The 15,019-nt window shown below is 51.8% G+C and overlaps 1 protein-coding gene across 8 annotated transcripts in view; it reads left to right on the forward strand.

The window, feature by feature from the left end:
* The first annotated feature begins 6,765 nt into the window (after nucleotides 1-6,765).
* Nucleotides 6,766-15,019, forward strand: part of ANO1 (anoctamin 1) — a 153,523-nt gene continuing 145,269 nt past the window's right edge. For 7 of the 8 annotated variants that reach the window (XM_084757077.1, XM_084757081.1, XM_084757078.1 and 4 more), the window contains exon 1: nucleotides 6,825-6,972. In XM_084757077.1, coding sequence (XP_084613203.1) covers nucleotides 6,840-6,972 — 133 coding nt within the window. In that variant the 5' untranslated portion in view covers nucleotides 6,825-6,839. Of the gene's footprint in view, nucleotides 6,973-15,019 lie in introns of all 8 variants that reach the window. The other variant, XM_084757079.1, reaches the window with a different exon arrangement.

Here is a 15,019-nt window from a genome sequence, read left to right on the forward strand (position 1 = left end):
TCTGACCTCCACACTGCTGCATGCGTACATGCAACAATAATAAACACCTACAATTTAAAAATAGCCCTTCAGGGCTAAGGAGATGGCTCAATGATTCAGAGCCCTGTCTGCTCTTGCAAAGAGCCTGGATTCAGTTCCCAGCACCCACATGGCGTCTGGCGCCCTCTTCTGGCCTCCATGAGTGCCGCACAAATGTGGTGCACACACATAGACGCAAGACACACACTCACGTACATAAAATAAAAACAAATATCTAAGTTATTTTTTTTTAAAATGACCCTTTGCTGGGCAGACTGTATCCCCATCCAGCACCGCAGCACCTAAGCACGTGACTGTATCAGAATAAAACGGAATTGCTGGATGGCCCCACGTGGGTCCTTACATGAAGAGGGATCAGGATACAGAGGATTCAAGGAGGAAACATTATATGTGACACAAAGAGAGAGGGCTCATGAGGAGCCAGTCCTGAAACACCTCCGTCTGACCTTTAGCCTGTAGGACAGTTAGACAGTGACGATTGCTATTGAAGACTCCACCTGTGACACTAGCCATGCTGGCTACAGCAGACTCTATGGCCTCTGGGTAAGATGAAGGCAGCTGTTGTACCACTAGGTTAGCCGGGCCTGGCCAGCATTGTGTCCCTTACAGTCACTAGGTGTCTCCAACAGTTGAGCTCATGATAGCAAGTGACAAAGCTCAGGTAATATTTGATAATCCCTAGTGGTCCCTGGTGGTCCCCAACAGTCCACACTCTCTTCTGTTTCCCTAAATGCAGGGATGCCTCTATTAGAGCAGGCAGGCAATACTAGCTGGCCAAGACTGTTATTTTAGTCATAAAGGTTAAGGCCAGAGTACAGTGTTAACAGCACCCAATGTGTCACCTGATAGGACAAACTCCAGGACAGTGACCATCTGAGTGGAGTTCTGAGGTCCCGGGAGTAGCTAAGAGGACTTTTGTTTGTCAGTCCTGGAGCCATTCCAACCTCTACTACCAAAGACCCCAGAAGCAGCAAACTGCTTGCTCCAGCTCCCAGCTGCCCTTCTAGACCACGTTTCATGGTGATGGCACATGGGTCCTCCCACAGCCAACTCCAGCCAGCTGTGCCCAACTCTGGGCCTGAGAACCCAGTCCTCTGATGCCCTGGTAAGAGATGGCCACAAGCTGACCCACCCATACAAGGACTCAGGGGCACCAGTGAACCCTTTAAGGTGGAAAGACATACAACCCAGCCAGGGCAACTGACACCAGTGGGTTCCCACCCTTGCATGAGTGGCTTTGAGGTCTGAGCGTGGGCCGGAGCCTGGGCCATTCTCCAAGTGAGATCTGAAGTCATGTGCCTATCTCAGTCCCTGCTAGGGTGGCCTGGGGACACTCTCTGTTCCTTAAGGACAAAGGAAACCCCTTCCCCCGCAGGGCTGTCCCCAGAGGCTCCGTGGGCGATGTGTCCACTGAGATCCCTTTGGAGACACCTGAAGACCAGTCCTGTCCCCTTCTCGGGTTCCCTCCTCCTCTGGGAAGCTGAGCTAGGCCTGGAAAGCAGGGCTTTGTGAACAGTGGTCCCCCCACCAAGAGCACTGTCACTTGCAAGTGGTGGCTGAAAGGGACTGGGAAGACATTTCAAAGGGACATACAAGGAGGAGGCTGGGACCAGCCTTTGGGACAAGAGGCTGAGCCACTGGGCTTGTGTGTCCCTGAGGGCAGCCTGACCCTAGGGATCAACACAGTCCAAACCCACATTAAAAGAGGGTGAAGTGGCACTGGGGATTGACTGCTCCCTTCTACCGAGAACTCAGTGACTTTGAGCTTTCTTGGAAGGGGTATCTCAGGCCACCCCAGGGGCCATCTCCCTGAGGCCACTCCTTGGATCAGATGACCATGGGACTGTTTCCAATGGCCAAGTGCATCCCAAGGCCCCATTGGGAACAGTAGATTCACAGATTGCAGCCTCTCTACTGTCTTATTTTAAACATTAGGAACTCACACTTCCCCCACCAGAGGCGTTTCCCACCAGTTCTCAAAGGAGCCTGGGATCCCTTGGTCCATGGCATAGCCCTGTGGTCTTTGGGGGAGGGTGTCTCTGTTCATGGCCCTAACCTGTCCTTAAAGATTTGCCTCTGTTGTTGTACTGAGCCTTCTGTTGATGCTATTTGCTCTTAGAGAAGGCAGCCTGTTTCTTCGATGGCGTATCGAGAGCAAATATTTGCCTCATTAATTAGAGTCCATTTAACTCCAAAACCTCAAGTGGAGTGGGCAGCCTCTAAGGTTAGAAGTTGGTCAGCACTGGGACATGCCTGGTGGACTGCCCTCTACCCTAGGACCTTCACGGCCTCATCTCTGTGTGCAAACAAACCAAAGGTTAAGGGAAGGACAGAGTGCCCTGGTGCAGGTTGTGACAGGACAGTGAGTTGCCCTCTTGTTTCTAGATCTTTCCCCCACTACTCCTGGCAGCTGTGTGTGGTCATTGGTGTTTGTTTCCCCCCAAATACCAGGAAGAAATGGTGCAAGGTCCTACAGTGCCACAGAAAGAGTTCTGAAATTGAGCAGAATTTTCTAGAACAGTTGGGCCTGGGACTAGATCCAGGGCCTTCACTTACTCACTGTGTAGGTCCTGGCATGTTCTTTTTCCTCTCCACGTGTCATGTTCCAAAGCAGTACATGGGAACACTCATTTTGACGTCATGTGGCCGGGGCTGTGGGTAAAAATCATACAGTGGGGTTGAGACTGGCTGTGTTGTCTGGCTGGGCTTCTGAGCCTCGAGCACTGCCTAACTTTTTCTCTCTAGAGTCAAGTCTGGCCTGGGCTCACTATGCAGGGTTATAGACTTTGTCTAAAAAAAAAAAAAAAAAAAAAGGTCAGGCTTGGTGGTACACACCTTTGATCCCAGCACTCAGGAGGCAGAAGCAGACAGATCTCTCTGGGTTTGAGGCTAAATTGAGTTCCAAGGCTCACTGAGAGATTGAAAACTAAAGTGAAAATGGTTGAGGAATATACTTAACATAAACCTGTGGCCTCCACTCACAGGCAAGCCACACTGAGACAGATAGTAGCTAGACAGATGAATAACAGTGCAGCCAAATCTCTGGCCACTTATCTGCCCCACTGACTGCCACCACCCCTGCCTAGCAGCTAGCACCCCTACTCTGCACCCATAGCCCTCGGTCAGCACCTGTTACCTGGAAGCCCCACATTCTCTTGAATAGCTTTCCAAGACCAGTCTTCCCAGCATGCCTTGCCACTCATGAAGGCTGTGGGTGGGAAGGATCACCTGAGCCTCACTTGAGATTCCACAAACTCCCTCCTCCACCCCCCTGGAGATCAAATGCAGGCCGTCAGGTTTGGCGACCAAGCATCTTCATCCACTAAGCCACCTCACTGGTCCTGTCTGCGTCTTTTGAGATGGGGTGGGGTGGAGGGCTGGGGGTGGGGTGTTTTATGTCTTAAGGTTGACTGTGAAATTGGTCTGTAGCCAAGGATGACCTCGAACTTCTGACTTTCTTGTCTCCATCTCCCTAGTGCTGGGCTTACAGCTCTGCACCTCCACATCATTGCCTGGCCCCGCCCTTGCCCACCCCCTCCTATCCCTGCCAATGGTGTCAGTGGCTTAACCCACAGCAGGTGCTCACAGTGCCAGGTTCTCCTCAAGGCGATGAGAGATGTGTTAATGATATCGGGCCCTGAGTGTGTTCTGAGGATGAGTGACAGCAGGGGCAGGGGAGTGAGGCAGCTTGATGTCCCTTGGTTGCTGGGAGAGTCTGAAGAAGCGCAGAAAGGGCTTATTCCTTATTCCCTTTGAACAAGGGATCCATTTTCATATAGCAAATGGTGCCTTTAACAGCCTGGACATCTCTTAAGTACTCTACTGGGAAGATTATATTAAGAGTGAAGCGTGTTTGAATTAGCCTTTGCCCAGCTTCCTGAGTTTAGATGGGTAACAAGCACAGCACAGAGAAGGCTTTGCTTCTCAAACTCTGTCAGCCAGCCTTGAGCTCTTAGATCCACATCTGGTTGCCCTCTGCAAGCTGCTAGAGACTCTAGACTAGTCTGCTAGACCCTGCGTAGTGTGCTTGGCTCTCAGCTCCCCACAGTCCTGAAGTCTCTAATGGCAGATAATAAGTGAGAGTCCAAACAGCCACAGGGAGCTCAGGAGGATCCGAGCTGACCACCAAACCATGCTGACTCCAGCCTCTGACATGGACCTGGCCTTGGCCTTATGATTACATGTGACCTTAAGTGTGATTATGATTTTGCATAGATTTTAAGAGTTGCTACAGGCCCTGATATGTCTCCTGGGAGGACTGAGCCTGTCCCAGCTGGGTCCAGGGCATCACTGGCAAAGTCTATTTTAAGCTGGGCCAGGCCCACGGGCTGTGTCCTGGCCACAGGCTCATGGAGAGCTGCCTTCTCCCTCCCTCTCCACCTCACCAAAAAGGGAAACCATTTTCCGTAATGACACGCTGGGCTGTCTGATTACTGTATTCCGTAATGATGGCTGTGTGTTCCAATGTCAGGCACGTCACCTCCCTGCCCAGTGCACTCCCCTGCTTGCTGTTGGTATAAATACCTCCCCCAACATGCACAGGCTGGGGAGGCCCTTGCTGTAGAGGGTCCCCACCCCAGGCCTCCTTGGGAGGTGGTGAGGGCATTCCTTTTTGGAGCCACTCTATCAGTGAGGGCCACATGGGTGGCCCCGCCTTTGCCTAGCCTGGCATGGCTCCTTTATGACTTAATTGGCTAGAATAGCAGTTGAGAGCAACCTTTAAAAAAGGGAGGGGGCGCTGTTTCAGGTGTTTGCTGCTATGTCTCTTTAACATCTGGGGTTTGGAGCTGTATTGGGGCATTTTGCATAGATTTTACATAGCTCAGAGATTTACATAAATATCACTTAAACTGAAAGCAAGATAATGAAAAAAGAAAGAAGGTAAGAAGGAAGGAAAGAAAGAAAGAAAGAAGAACCTGGCGTCTGTCTGAATGAATCAGCCTCTATTAAAGACTACTTAGCATACTTCTGATAATAATAAGTTTTTAAAAATGTGTATTTTAAAACCTGGCTCAGTAGACAATAGCCAGCCTCGGGCCCCCAAAGGTAAACAATGAAGGAGTAAAAATAGTCCTGGCAAGTGTTTACATTTTTGTCCCCCTGAGTCTTTTTGGTTTACAGTTCATCATTTCAAGGATAAGAATTCTAGAATTTTCTGTGTATTTATACAATGCAGCTATTGCTGGGCATCAAGTTAGTGATCGGACCCTTCCAAGAAAAACCAGTTTTATCTTGACTCCCACACACTGGTCAGATGGAACATGACCGACTGTGGAGAGAATTGGGGCAGCCCCTGGCTCCATGCAGCCTCCTGGGGCTGACACAGGTGCAGGGCTCCCCCTGCCCCTCTGGGAGGGGGCTCCTTAAGGCACCCAGGGAGAGAAAAAAGTCCCACCTAGCACTATGTCTCAGGCCAGACTCACAAAGGTAAGGTCAGAAGAAGAGAGCTGGCTCAGCTGTGGATGCTCCTCTGTGGTTTATCCACTAGAGTCTTTTCAACCCAGAGCAGTGTGCGTAGGGACCAAGCGCCACAGACTTGGCAGCAACAAAACCCATGTCTCGTGCTCCTAGCTGAGAGTGTTGTGAGTGCAGAGGGGGCCACACAGTGTGTCTGGGACCTGTCTTCATCATGCTCTAACCAAAGCACTGGTGGACAGTTAAGTTGGCAGACGACCCAAGGGTCCTTAGCACCCTCTGTTGCCAACACCATCCTAACTCCCCTTTCTCGGTGAGGGGGGGGAGGGGGGCGTTACAAGAAGGGTAAAATGACTTTTTGAAAGTTGAGACTTGGCCGCCTATCCACCTGCCCCTCCACCCCCAACACTCAGCCAGCAGATTAACGTTTTGTTTAAGGTCCTTCTGTCCCACAATTTATGATAGTTATTTAGAAATGTCACACAGGAGGCACCTCCTCTGAGCTTCACGGCGCTCAGAGTGCCCATCCCACAGCTGCCTCCCAGAGAGCAGGGTCTCTGGCTCCCTGCCCAGAGCTTGCGCAGCAGCAGGGGCCCTGGACGAGCCACTCAAAGCCCTTGGCTAAATTTTCTTTGCTTCAGTTAATGTGAATCCCCACAAGTTTCCCTGGGCTGTTCTCAACTATCCAGAATCTTAAATTCTGCACAGGTGTGTGGGGTACCCTAAAACTGAATTTTGTCCAGAGTGATGGCTTGCATCTATAATCCCAGCATTTAAGAGATGAAGCAGGAGTATTGTTGCCAGTTTGAGACCAGCCACAGCATCTCTCTCTCTCTCTCTCTCTCTCTCTCTCTCTCTCTCTCTCTCTCTCTCTCTCTCTCTCTCTCTCTCTCTCTCTCTCATAAAAATCAAATAGTGAATGTGGCGAACACCCCTTTGATCCAAGCACCGGGAGGCAGAGACAGGTGGATCTCTGTGAGTTCCACAGCAGCCAGGACTGCAAAGTGAGGCCCTGTCTAAAAATAAAACAAACTCCCGCATACTGGCGTTAGCCTTCTCATCTTAACCCACAAATTGGCAGAGTGGTCGCCCAGGGTGCTGCGGGTTAGGGGCGGGGCTGGGCAACCCTGTGAGCCTCCTCTGTTCAAGGCTGAGCCTTGGGGCCAGGCTGGAGTTGGGGGCACCTCACATGCAGTGGGGGGCGGGAACAGGGCGGGGCTAGGGCGCGGCTGCAGGTGACCCCGTGACCCCCGGGGCGGGGAGCCGGGGACCCCAGGACCAAAGCGCCGGGGGCGGAGCAGCGCGGTGCAGGCGGCTGGGCTCAGCGCTCCTCCCGCTTCTGCCGGTCCCTCTGCCGAACCCAGGGCGTCGGGAGCGAACACATAATGCAGGACACGCAGGACCGCGACATCGGCCTGGAGGGCTTGTCCCACGGGGGATCCCTTGCGGACCGTGAGTGCCAGTGGGGACCGGAAACAATCGCGCAGGAGGCACAGGGCACAGGAACCCCCAACTCAGGTGGTAGGACCTTCCCTGAGCTACCCTTCAGGAGGAGAGGGAAGGGACTTGGGTGGAGGTCGCAGGGGACACAGACAGACAGACAGGCAAACAAGACACATAGACATGGTCAGTTGCTGCGCGGGGGCTGGATGTGGTGCTGGAGGGAACCTGGCATCCCTAGTGGGAGCCTGCACGCACTCTGAAAGGACCCTATTTGTCCCCCAAGAGGGACCTTGCCTGTCCCCTGGAGAGACCTAGGCCAGCGGTCTGCGGACTCCCTCGGAGGCATCCCCAGACTGCTACATGTACGGCTTCTGGCAGATGTGAGCCTTCGGATGTTTTTACAGGCACTATTAATACTCTTAATATTTCCGCGCTGTTGTGGAGATTTATTTGGGAAGGAAAGTAACTCCAATGACTCGAAGTCATAACGGAAACTGCTCACAGAGCTGGGAGACAGATGAGGCCGGGAAGCCAGAAGGGGAAGGGGAGTCCTGGCCTCTAAGTCATCACTTTGGATATTTTTATATGAATAATTTTCAAATAAATGACCCAGGAAACGTTTCCTGTGTGTTCTCCCAGTTCAGAGGTTATTATCTAAATCCGGAGCGTGGTGGGGAGAGGGGATGCACTTGATCACACAGTTAAGTTTGCTGGGATGAGCCCTGGGAAGGGTTCTGCCTCCGCCATGAAGCTACTTTGCAGCCTCCCTCTCTCGTCTTCACTTAGACTCCCACGAAGCAACTTATCCCCGCCGTGTTCTCTTTAAAATGGTCCAATTTGGCTTCTTTAGTGCCAAATTAAAGTGTTGGGAGGGGCGCACCAATACCAGAGGAAGAGCCAGGGCTTCTGCCAAGGCTGGTGCTGGGTGAGCATCTAACTGAGTTCTGGGCACTGGAGGTGGGGTTGTGGGGTTAATCATCTGACAACCAGGCACAGTGGAGGCAGACTAGGGAATGGAGTCCTTGCAGGAGACATGGTGGCACCATTGGGGTGCAGCTGTTGTGGGGTTCCCCTTTTGCCATCTCAGGCAGAGTCTAAAACCATGCAGCCAAGACCTGAAAAGAGAGTCTTGTCCCAGGCAGTGCCTGCCAATCTCTGTGGCACAGAGACCTGGGCTCTGCTTTCTACCTGTATTTAGGCCAGATGGGTCTCAGATGGCTTTCCCTCTGTGGCAGGCTGGTTAGAACAGGTTCTGTGTGGGCATGGGGGCAGGATGGCCACCAGAGCCTCCACTCCTGGAGAGTTGAGTCTCTCTGGTCCATCCCTCTGCCTCACAACCCTTTATTCTTGCTATGAGCTGGGCAGACTCGTGTCCCTCTGCCAACCTGGGCGGCACCAGAGCCAGGAGTAAAATCCTAGGATGGGTGGACCAGCCTTAAAGTCTGGGTTGGCATGGGTGCATGGTCCCACCCTACAGGGACACAGAAGCCCCGGGCATGTATGAGAGTGGGAACAGCTTAGGACAGAGTCAGAGACCTGAATCTGATAGCATTTGCTGCTGCACAGACCTCAAAGGATGCCAGTGAGTGAACATGTAACAATTATGAAAAAATCATATATATATACATCTATCTATCTATCTATAATTTCTATTTAACAAAACAAACCAAATCAAAGGATATGCCCCACTCTACCTCCATCCCACCCAGGAGCTGCAGCTGCCCAGCCCTGAATCTAGAGCCAACACACACACACACACACACACACACACACACACACACACACACACACTCACCTGTGCCCATGGTGTCCCATGAAGGACAGACAGAAGCCCAGAGATCAAGGTTGCTCTGTCCCACTTTGAGCCTCTGAGGGGACAGTCTCATGCAGGAGTGGAGACTCCTGAGCTGAGCTCAGCTCTGAACCCCTGCTCTGTCACCGTACCCACTCTGTACGTTATCCTCAAAGCCTAGTGTACTGTGAGGGCGGACCTGAGGCCAACACCTGCCTCCCATCGCTGGCTGGCTCTGTTCCCAGTGTGAGTGAGGACTGTCCTTCTGGCCATCTCATTCCCATCCTCCTGAGGGAGGTGGGGTACGTGCGTGCCATGCAGGGGGAACGTAGAGTGTAACTGCAGCTGGGGCTCTTGGGTTTGAGGACCTGACAAAGCCAGGAAGAATGGAGTAGGAAGGGGCGGGGGGGGGGAAGTCCAGACACCTCAGGGGGCCACTTGAGCTGCGTGTGTGTCAGGGGGAAGGCTAGCCAGAAGGCTGGACCTGTGGAGCCAGCAGAGCCTCTGCAATGCTTCCCAGCGCTGTGCAGATGTGCGGGATGGGGCTGGCTGCAGGACAGTGGGCAGGCGCGTGCTGACAGCACAGCCTGGGTGGGATGGTGCTAGAGTGGGGCTGATCCTTTGATTTGGTTTGTTTTTTTGTCAGACTGAGATACAATACGTAAGACTTGTCTCAACTGTTATGCGTTCGCTCACTGGCATCAAACCTTGCCTTGTCAAGTAACCGCCACTTGCCTGTCGTCGCTCCAATACTCGGTCCATCACATATACACTGGGGTGTCTTCCTAGGCCCAAGTGACAATAATTCTCCCAATAGTCTCTATGACCCTTGAGTCTGACCAAGGGTGTCAATGACAGTGTGCAGTAATGTCTATATAACTTGTCCTCAGGGTTGCTTCGTCTCACAGCATGCCTCTCTGTTTCTTTTGTTGATGGCAGAGTAATACTTCATTGTACTACATATTTTACATATCCACTGGCACATCAGTAGACACCCAGTGTGTTTTCACTGTTGAGCTGTTTGCAATAATGCCTTAACAGAGAACTCCAGATGTCATTGCTTGAGAGCTTGACCTCAGTTCATTCGTGTAGCTGTCTGCTGGATCGGATAGTTTTTCCATCTTTAACTTTAAAAACAAAAAAAGTATTATTGGGCTGAGAGTGGTTAAGAGTAACTGCTGCTCTTGCAGAGGACCCAAGTTCAGTTCCCAGCATGCATATCAGGTGTCTTTCAACTACATGTAACTCCAGCTTCTGATTTCCTCAGGCACCTGCACTCACTTGCACATACCCCACACAGACACACAGACATATAGCTAAAAATAATAAAATAAATCTCTAAAATTTTTATTCTTATTATTGTGCAGGGTATGTGTTATGTGTGTGTGGGTGCATGCCCAACACATGTCTGAAAGACAGAGGAGACTTTTGTGGGGTTAGTTTTCTCTTTCTGCCCTGACATGTGGGGTCTGGGATTGGAACTCGGGTCACCAGGATTGGGTGGCAAGTGCCTTTACCTACTGTGCCACCTTGCTGGCCCTCATTTGTTTTCTACAGCCATTTCCTGTTTATATTCCTGTTAGCATGGCACAAGGGTTCTGACATCCCTAGCAACATTTGGCATTTATGTAATTTTGTTTGTCTGTTTGAGACAGGGTCTCACTGTGTAGTCCTGGGCTGTCCAGGAACTTATAGAGACCAGGCTGGCCTCCAACTCACAGAGCAGAGCCTGCCTCTGCCTCCTGAGTGCTGGAATTAAAGGACTGTGCCTCCATTCATGGCGTGTGTGTGTGTGTGTGTGTGTGTGTGTGTGTGTGTGTGTGTGTGTGTACATATACATATATACTAGCCTCCAACTCTTTATGTAACCAAAGACGACCTCAGACTCCTGATCCCCACTGATCAATCCTGCCTCTGCCTCTGCCACCTTTCCTGCCTTATCTTTTTTCTTTTTTTCTTTTTCTTTTTTAAATTCTTTTAAAGTACAGCCATCCTGACAGATGTGGTGTGGTCCATCACCTGGCCTCACCTTGAGTTGGTTTACTGCCCAGCTGCCCTAAGTGTCATCAGGTTGTCTGTCACTTGTCAGTCTTCTACATAAGAGGGTCCTCCAAAAGACAGTGGGAACAGGCCTACTTCTCAACGGTTTATCTTCCTCTTGTTGTTGAGCCATAGTTCTTTCTAGAGCCTGGATATCAGCTCTTATCAGCTGTGTGGCTTGCAAATATTTACAGGTTTTGTCTTCCCTTTCACTGTAGTGCCCTGTGATACATAGAAATCAATTTTCATGGTGTCCAGCTCAGCGCCTCTCTCTCTCTCCTCTCAGCTGGTGCTGCTGGAGTCCGCTCTACGAGCCTGCCGCCAATCGCAAGGTCATGACGACCCATCCCAGCCCTAAGCGTTCTGTGGGTTTCATCTTATATTTAGATCATTGATCCAGGTTGAGTTAATGTTTATATATGGCGTATGGAAAGGGCTCGGCATCATCTTTCCTGTGTGAATATCTAGTCATCGAGGTACTGTCTGCCGGAGGGGCCATGCTTTGGGGGTGTGCCTCTGAGTGTATTATTATCAGCAGTAGCAGTCACCAAAGCTGACACTCAGCCCCTGCTGAACATGTGCTGTTTATTAGCCTGGGTGTCTAGGGGTTCTGTGGACACCTCCCCGGAGGCCAGAGGCAGTGGGGATGTGACTGGATGGCTTGACAGCACCACAGCCTGCCCTATGTGCCTGTGACTGAGGCTGGTTGCAGACAGCACCTCTGAGAACCCCTAATCCACAAATGTCCAGGCAACCACCGGTTGTGGGCAGAAGCTGGTGCCATGTGGATGCGACCATGTGGTAGGTTTCCCCGCTGTACTGAAGTGAGAGAGAAACCCCTCTTTTTCTGCAGGCGGAGGCAAATGCCATCATCACGAACAGACATGGTGAGGCACAGGGTAACGCCTTCTTGGGAGCAGGGTATGAGGTAGCCACACAGCTCTGCTCTCCATGTTTCTTCCATGATTTTCATGGTGCCAAGGCTGAGTCTTCCGAGCAGACCAGTGCCCATCATCCTCAGCTGCTCCATGGGGGCTGCTGACAGTCAACTTCTATGCCCTTTAGACCACGTGGCAAATTGGCTCTCAGTAATTTCTTCCCACTACTTTGGCCTCTCTGACTGGACTTGGGCCACCCAGTGGCTGGACCTGTGTCTTATTTCTTTTTCTAGAGCCAGCACAGGGCCTGGTCATGGCAGGGTTCAGTGAAAGTTGGATGGATGGATGCGTAGTGAGTGGGTAGATAAAGTGGCTGGCTGGATCATAGCTGGCTGGCTCACTGGCTAGATAATGGATGGATGGATGGATGATGGATGATTGGCTAGTGGATAGGTAAGTGTGGACAGATGGACAGTGGGTACGTGGATAAATAATGGATGTGCAGTGAGAGACTAGGTGGATAAGTAGTGGGTAAATGGATGATGGATGGATGGGTAGTGTGAGTGGATGAATGGATGGATGGATGGACAGTGGGCGGATAGTGGGTAGATGGGTGGATGGATGGATGGTGGGTAGATGGATGGATGGATGGATGGTGGGTAGGTGGATGGATGGTGGGAGGATGGATGGATGGATGGTGGGTGGGTGGATGGATGGTGGGAGGATGGATGGATGGTGGGTTGGTGGGTGGATACTGGGTGAGTGGATGGATGAGGGATGCTTGCTGGGTAGTAAGAATCAATGGCTGATGGGAAGTGTGTGAGAGGATGAATGATGGATGACTGAGTGAGAGATAGATAGTGACTGGTGATAGAAGGACGGTGGATGGGTGGATAGTGGACGCTCGGATGACTGATGGATGGACAGGTCAGGGAGCAGGTGGTGGGTGACAACCTGGCTGGTGTAGTTTGCCCCACTCTTCCTGCCTTGCAAGCCCTTTCTCATGTTCGATCCTTTCAGCACTCACTTGTCAAGTTCTTAACTTAGGAGCCATGTGACAGACATGGGCTTGTGCTGAGACGGGCTCTCCCTGTCGGCTCACAGAGAGCAAGGAACATACTCCAGTTCACACAAGTAAGAGTTGTCTCTAGACGCTCTGGGGAGGCCCTGCCTAGCCTGATACACAGAGGCTGGGGTGTAGAGAGGTGAGGCCAAGGGTGAGGTGAAGCCTGGAACTTAACTTGGGCCCCAGACTTGGGGGCTCCGGCTTTTGGAGAAAAGAAACCTTTCTGTGATTATCTGGCTGCCGCAGGGAGCCACACCCAGAAAGCAGGGTTCACCATGGCCTCCCATCTCTCCCCAAGTGCTGCACCCGGCATTGTTCACCACTCCGCCTCCATCCAGGCCTTGGCCTTTGGCGCCAGGCACACGTGACAGTTTTCATGCTGTGTAATGAATTGCTAAACGCCTTTCCAACCTTCAGAGATCCATTTGATGGTGGTCACGTGGCTATTAGGCAGACAAATTACAAGTTTTGTGTGTTTGTCAGTGGGTGGCCTGGGGTGGGTGTATGTGCCCGGGAGCCAGCCAGCTCTCACCACTGTTGCCTTTTTCCCTGTATCAGCTCCTGGGGACATTCACTCCCTCCAAGCCCTTTCCCAGTGGCTTCCCTGGGCTCGGGGTATCCTGTGCACACAGCCTAAGCCACAAGAGCCCCTGAGTACAAGGTCCCCACCCCAGCGGGCCAACAGCTGTGTCCCTATCTGCAGCACACTCTGCTAGGCCCTGGGTGTGGTGTGCAAACACAGCCTCCACACCTGACTTTAATCCTTTCCCTTTTCACAGCCGGGGGAACAGATTCTGCACACATATTCCCTATGATTCCTAGCGATTTTCAAACTCATTCTGTGCAGAAGTCTCTGAAGGAAACGGAGATATTTATCCACTATTGGTGTTGCCATCAGAGAACAGGTGACACAGGTCACTTGTTATCACATTGCTTCCTTTTCCTGGGTGATAAAGAAGCAGGGTTGGGGGCAGGTACAGGACAGGGCTCAGGCTGTGTGGCTCCTCCTTGCAGACTCAATGCAGTAACTCTAGCCCGAGCCCAGAGACGCCCTTACCTGCTGCAGCGCGATCTCCAGGCTCTTCCTGAGGCAGCTCATGAGAGGGTGGGTGCCTGTGCCTTCCTCCCGTGGTTCACACCCCCACTTTCAACCAGGTGCCCTTCCACACACCCTGTCTGCGACATGCTCATGTTCATGGCAGCTATTGCTTGGCCCCATCTGCCCTATCCTGTCACCGCTAAAGTGACAGGGGGGAAGATGTCAAACAAAAAAGCAAGATAGCTCCACCCCTGGCCTTTTCATGGGTCCCTGGGCCTCCTCTGCTCCTGTCCTGTCTCCCTTCACTGTCTTCTCCCAGCTCCTTTCCTCTGTATTCAGCCTTCGCTGGCCCCTCCATAGCCTACCCCTCACCCTTGTCTCTATACATCAGTACCCTCCCCCACTTCCCCACCCCCACCCCACCCTCATTCCCCCACTCCACCCCTACCCCCCTACCCCACCCCCAGCCCCACCCTCACCCCCACTGCCAGGAGCTCTTCATCCTGCTCTGTGGTCCATCCCCTCTCAGGCTATCTCTGATGCAGTCAGTCGTGGCCACTGTCCTCAGGACCAGTCTCCTCTCCCACAAGCACAGACACAGCTGCCCCATGTCATTCTTGGGCCCACATTGGCTGCCCCCTGCATGGATAAGTTCCAAAGGACAGGGTGGGCCTAACTTTGCACCCCCATGTCCTTCAATCTCTTTTGTTAGGGTTGAAGGAGACCCTAACAGGCATTGCCCCTGGGGTTCAGGAAGCCCTTTCACAGGGCTGTACATCTTAGAAGACCTTCTCGGGGTCTTCTAAGCACACTGTCCTTTCTGTGTGATAAATGGTAAAACAGTGGCATTCAGTGACATGTTTTCAGTTTGGATATTGATCTATTATTGAAAGCTGTGCCTTTTCCCCTCTGATGTGTGGGTGAGAGGACTGGGCAGCTAGATGGGTAGATAGGTGAATTGGTGGATGGTTCGATTGACGGTGGTTTATGGGTAGATAAGTGGGTGGGATGGGGGAGTGGATAGGTGAGTGGGTGGGCAAATAGATGGGTAGATAGATGGATGAGTGAGTGAGTGAGTGAGTGGGTGGGTGGGTATAGGAGTAGGTAGAGTGATGGGTAGGATAAGTGGATGGAATGGAGGATTACATAAATAGATGAATGGGTAGCTAATAGGTCAAAATAAAATGATGGATAGGCGGATGGATGATGTACTGATGGATGGATGGATGGATGGATGGATGGACGGATGGGTGGATGGATGGATGATGTATTGATGGATGGACGGATGGATGGATGGATGGATGAGC

The sequence above is a fragment of the Acomys minous genome, assembly GCF_964271855.1.
Source record: "Acomys minous genome assembly, chromosome: 2".
In the NCBI taxonomy this organism is placed as follows: Eukaryota; Metazoa; Chordata; class Mammalia; order Rodentia; family Muridae; genus Acomys; species Acomys minous.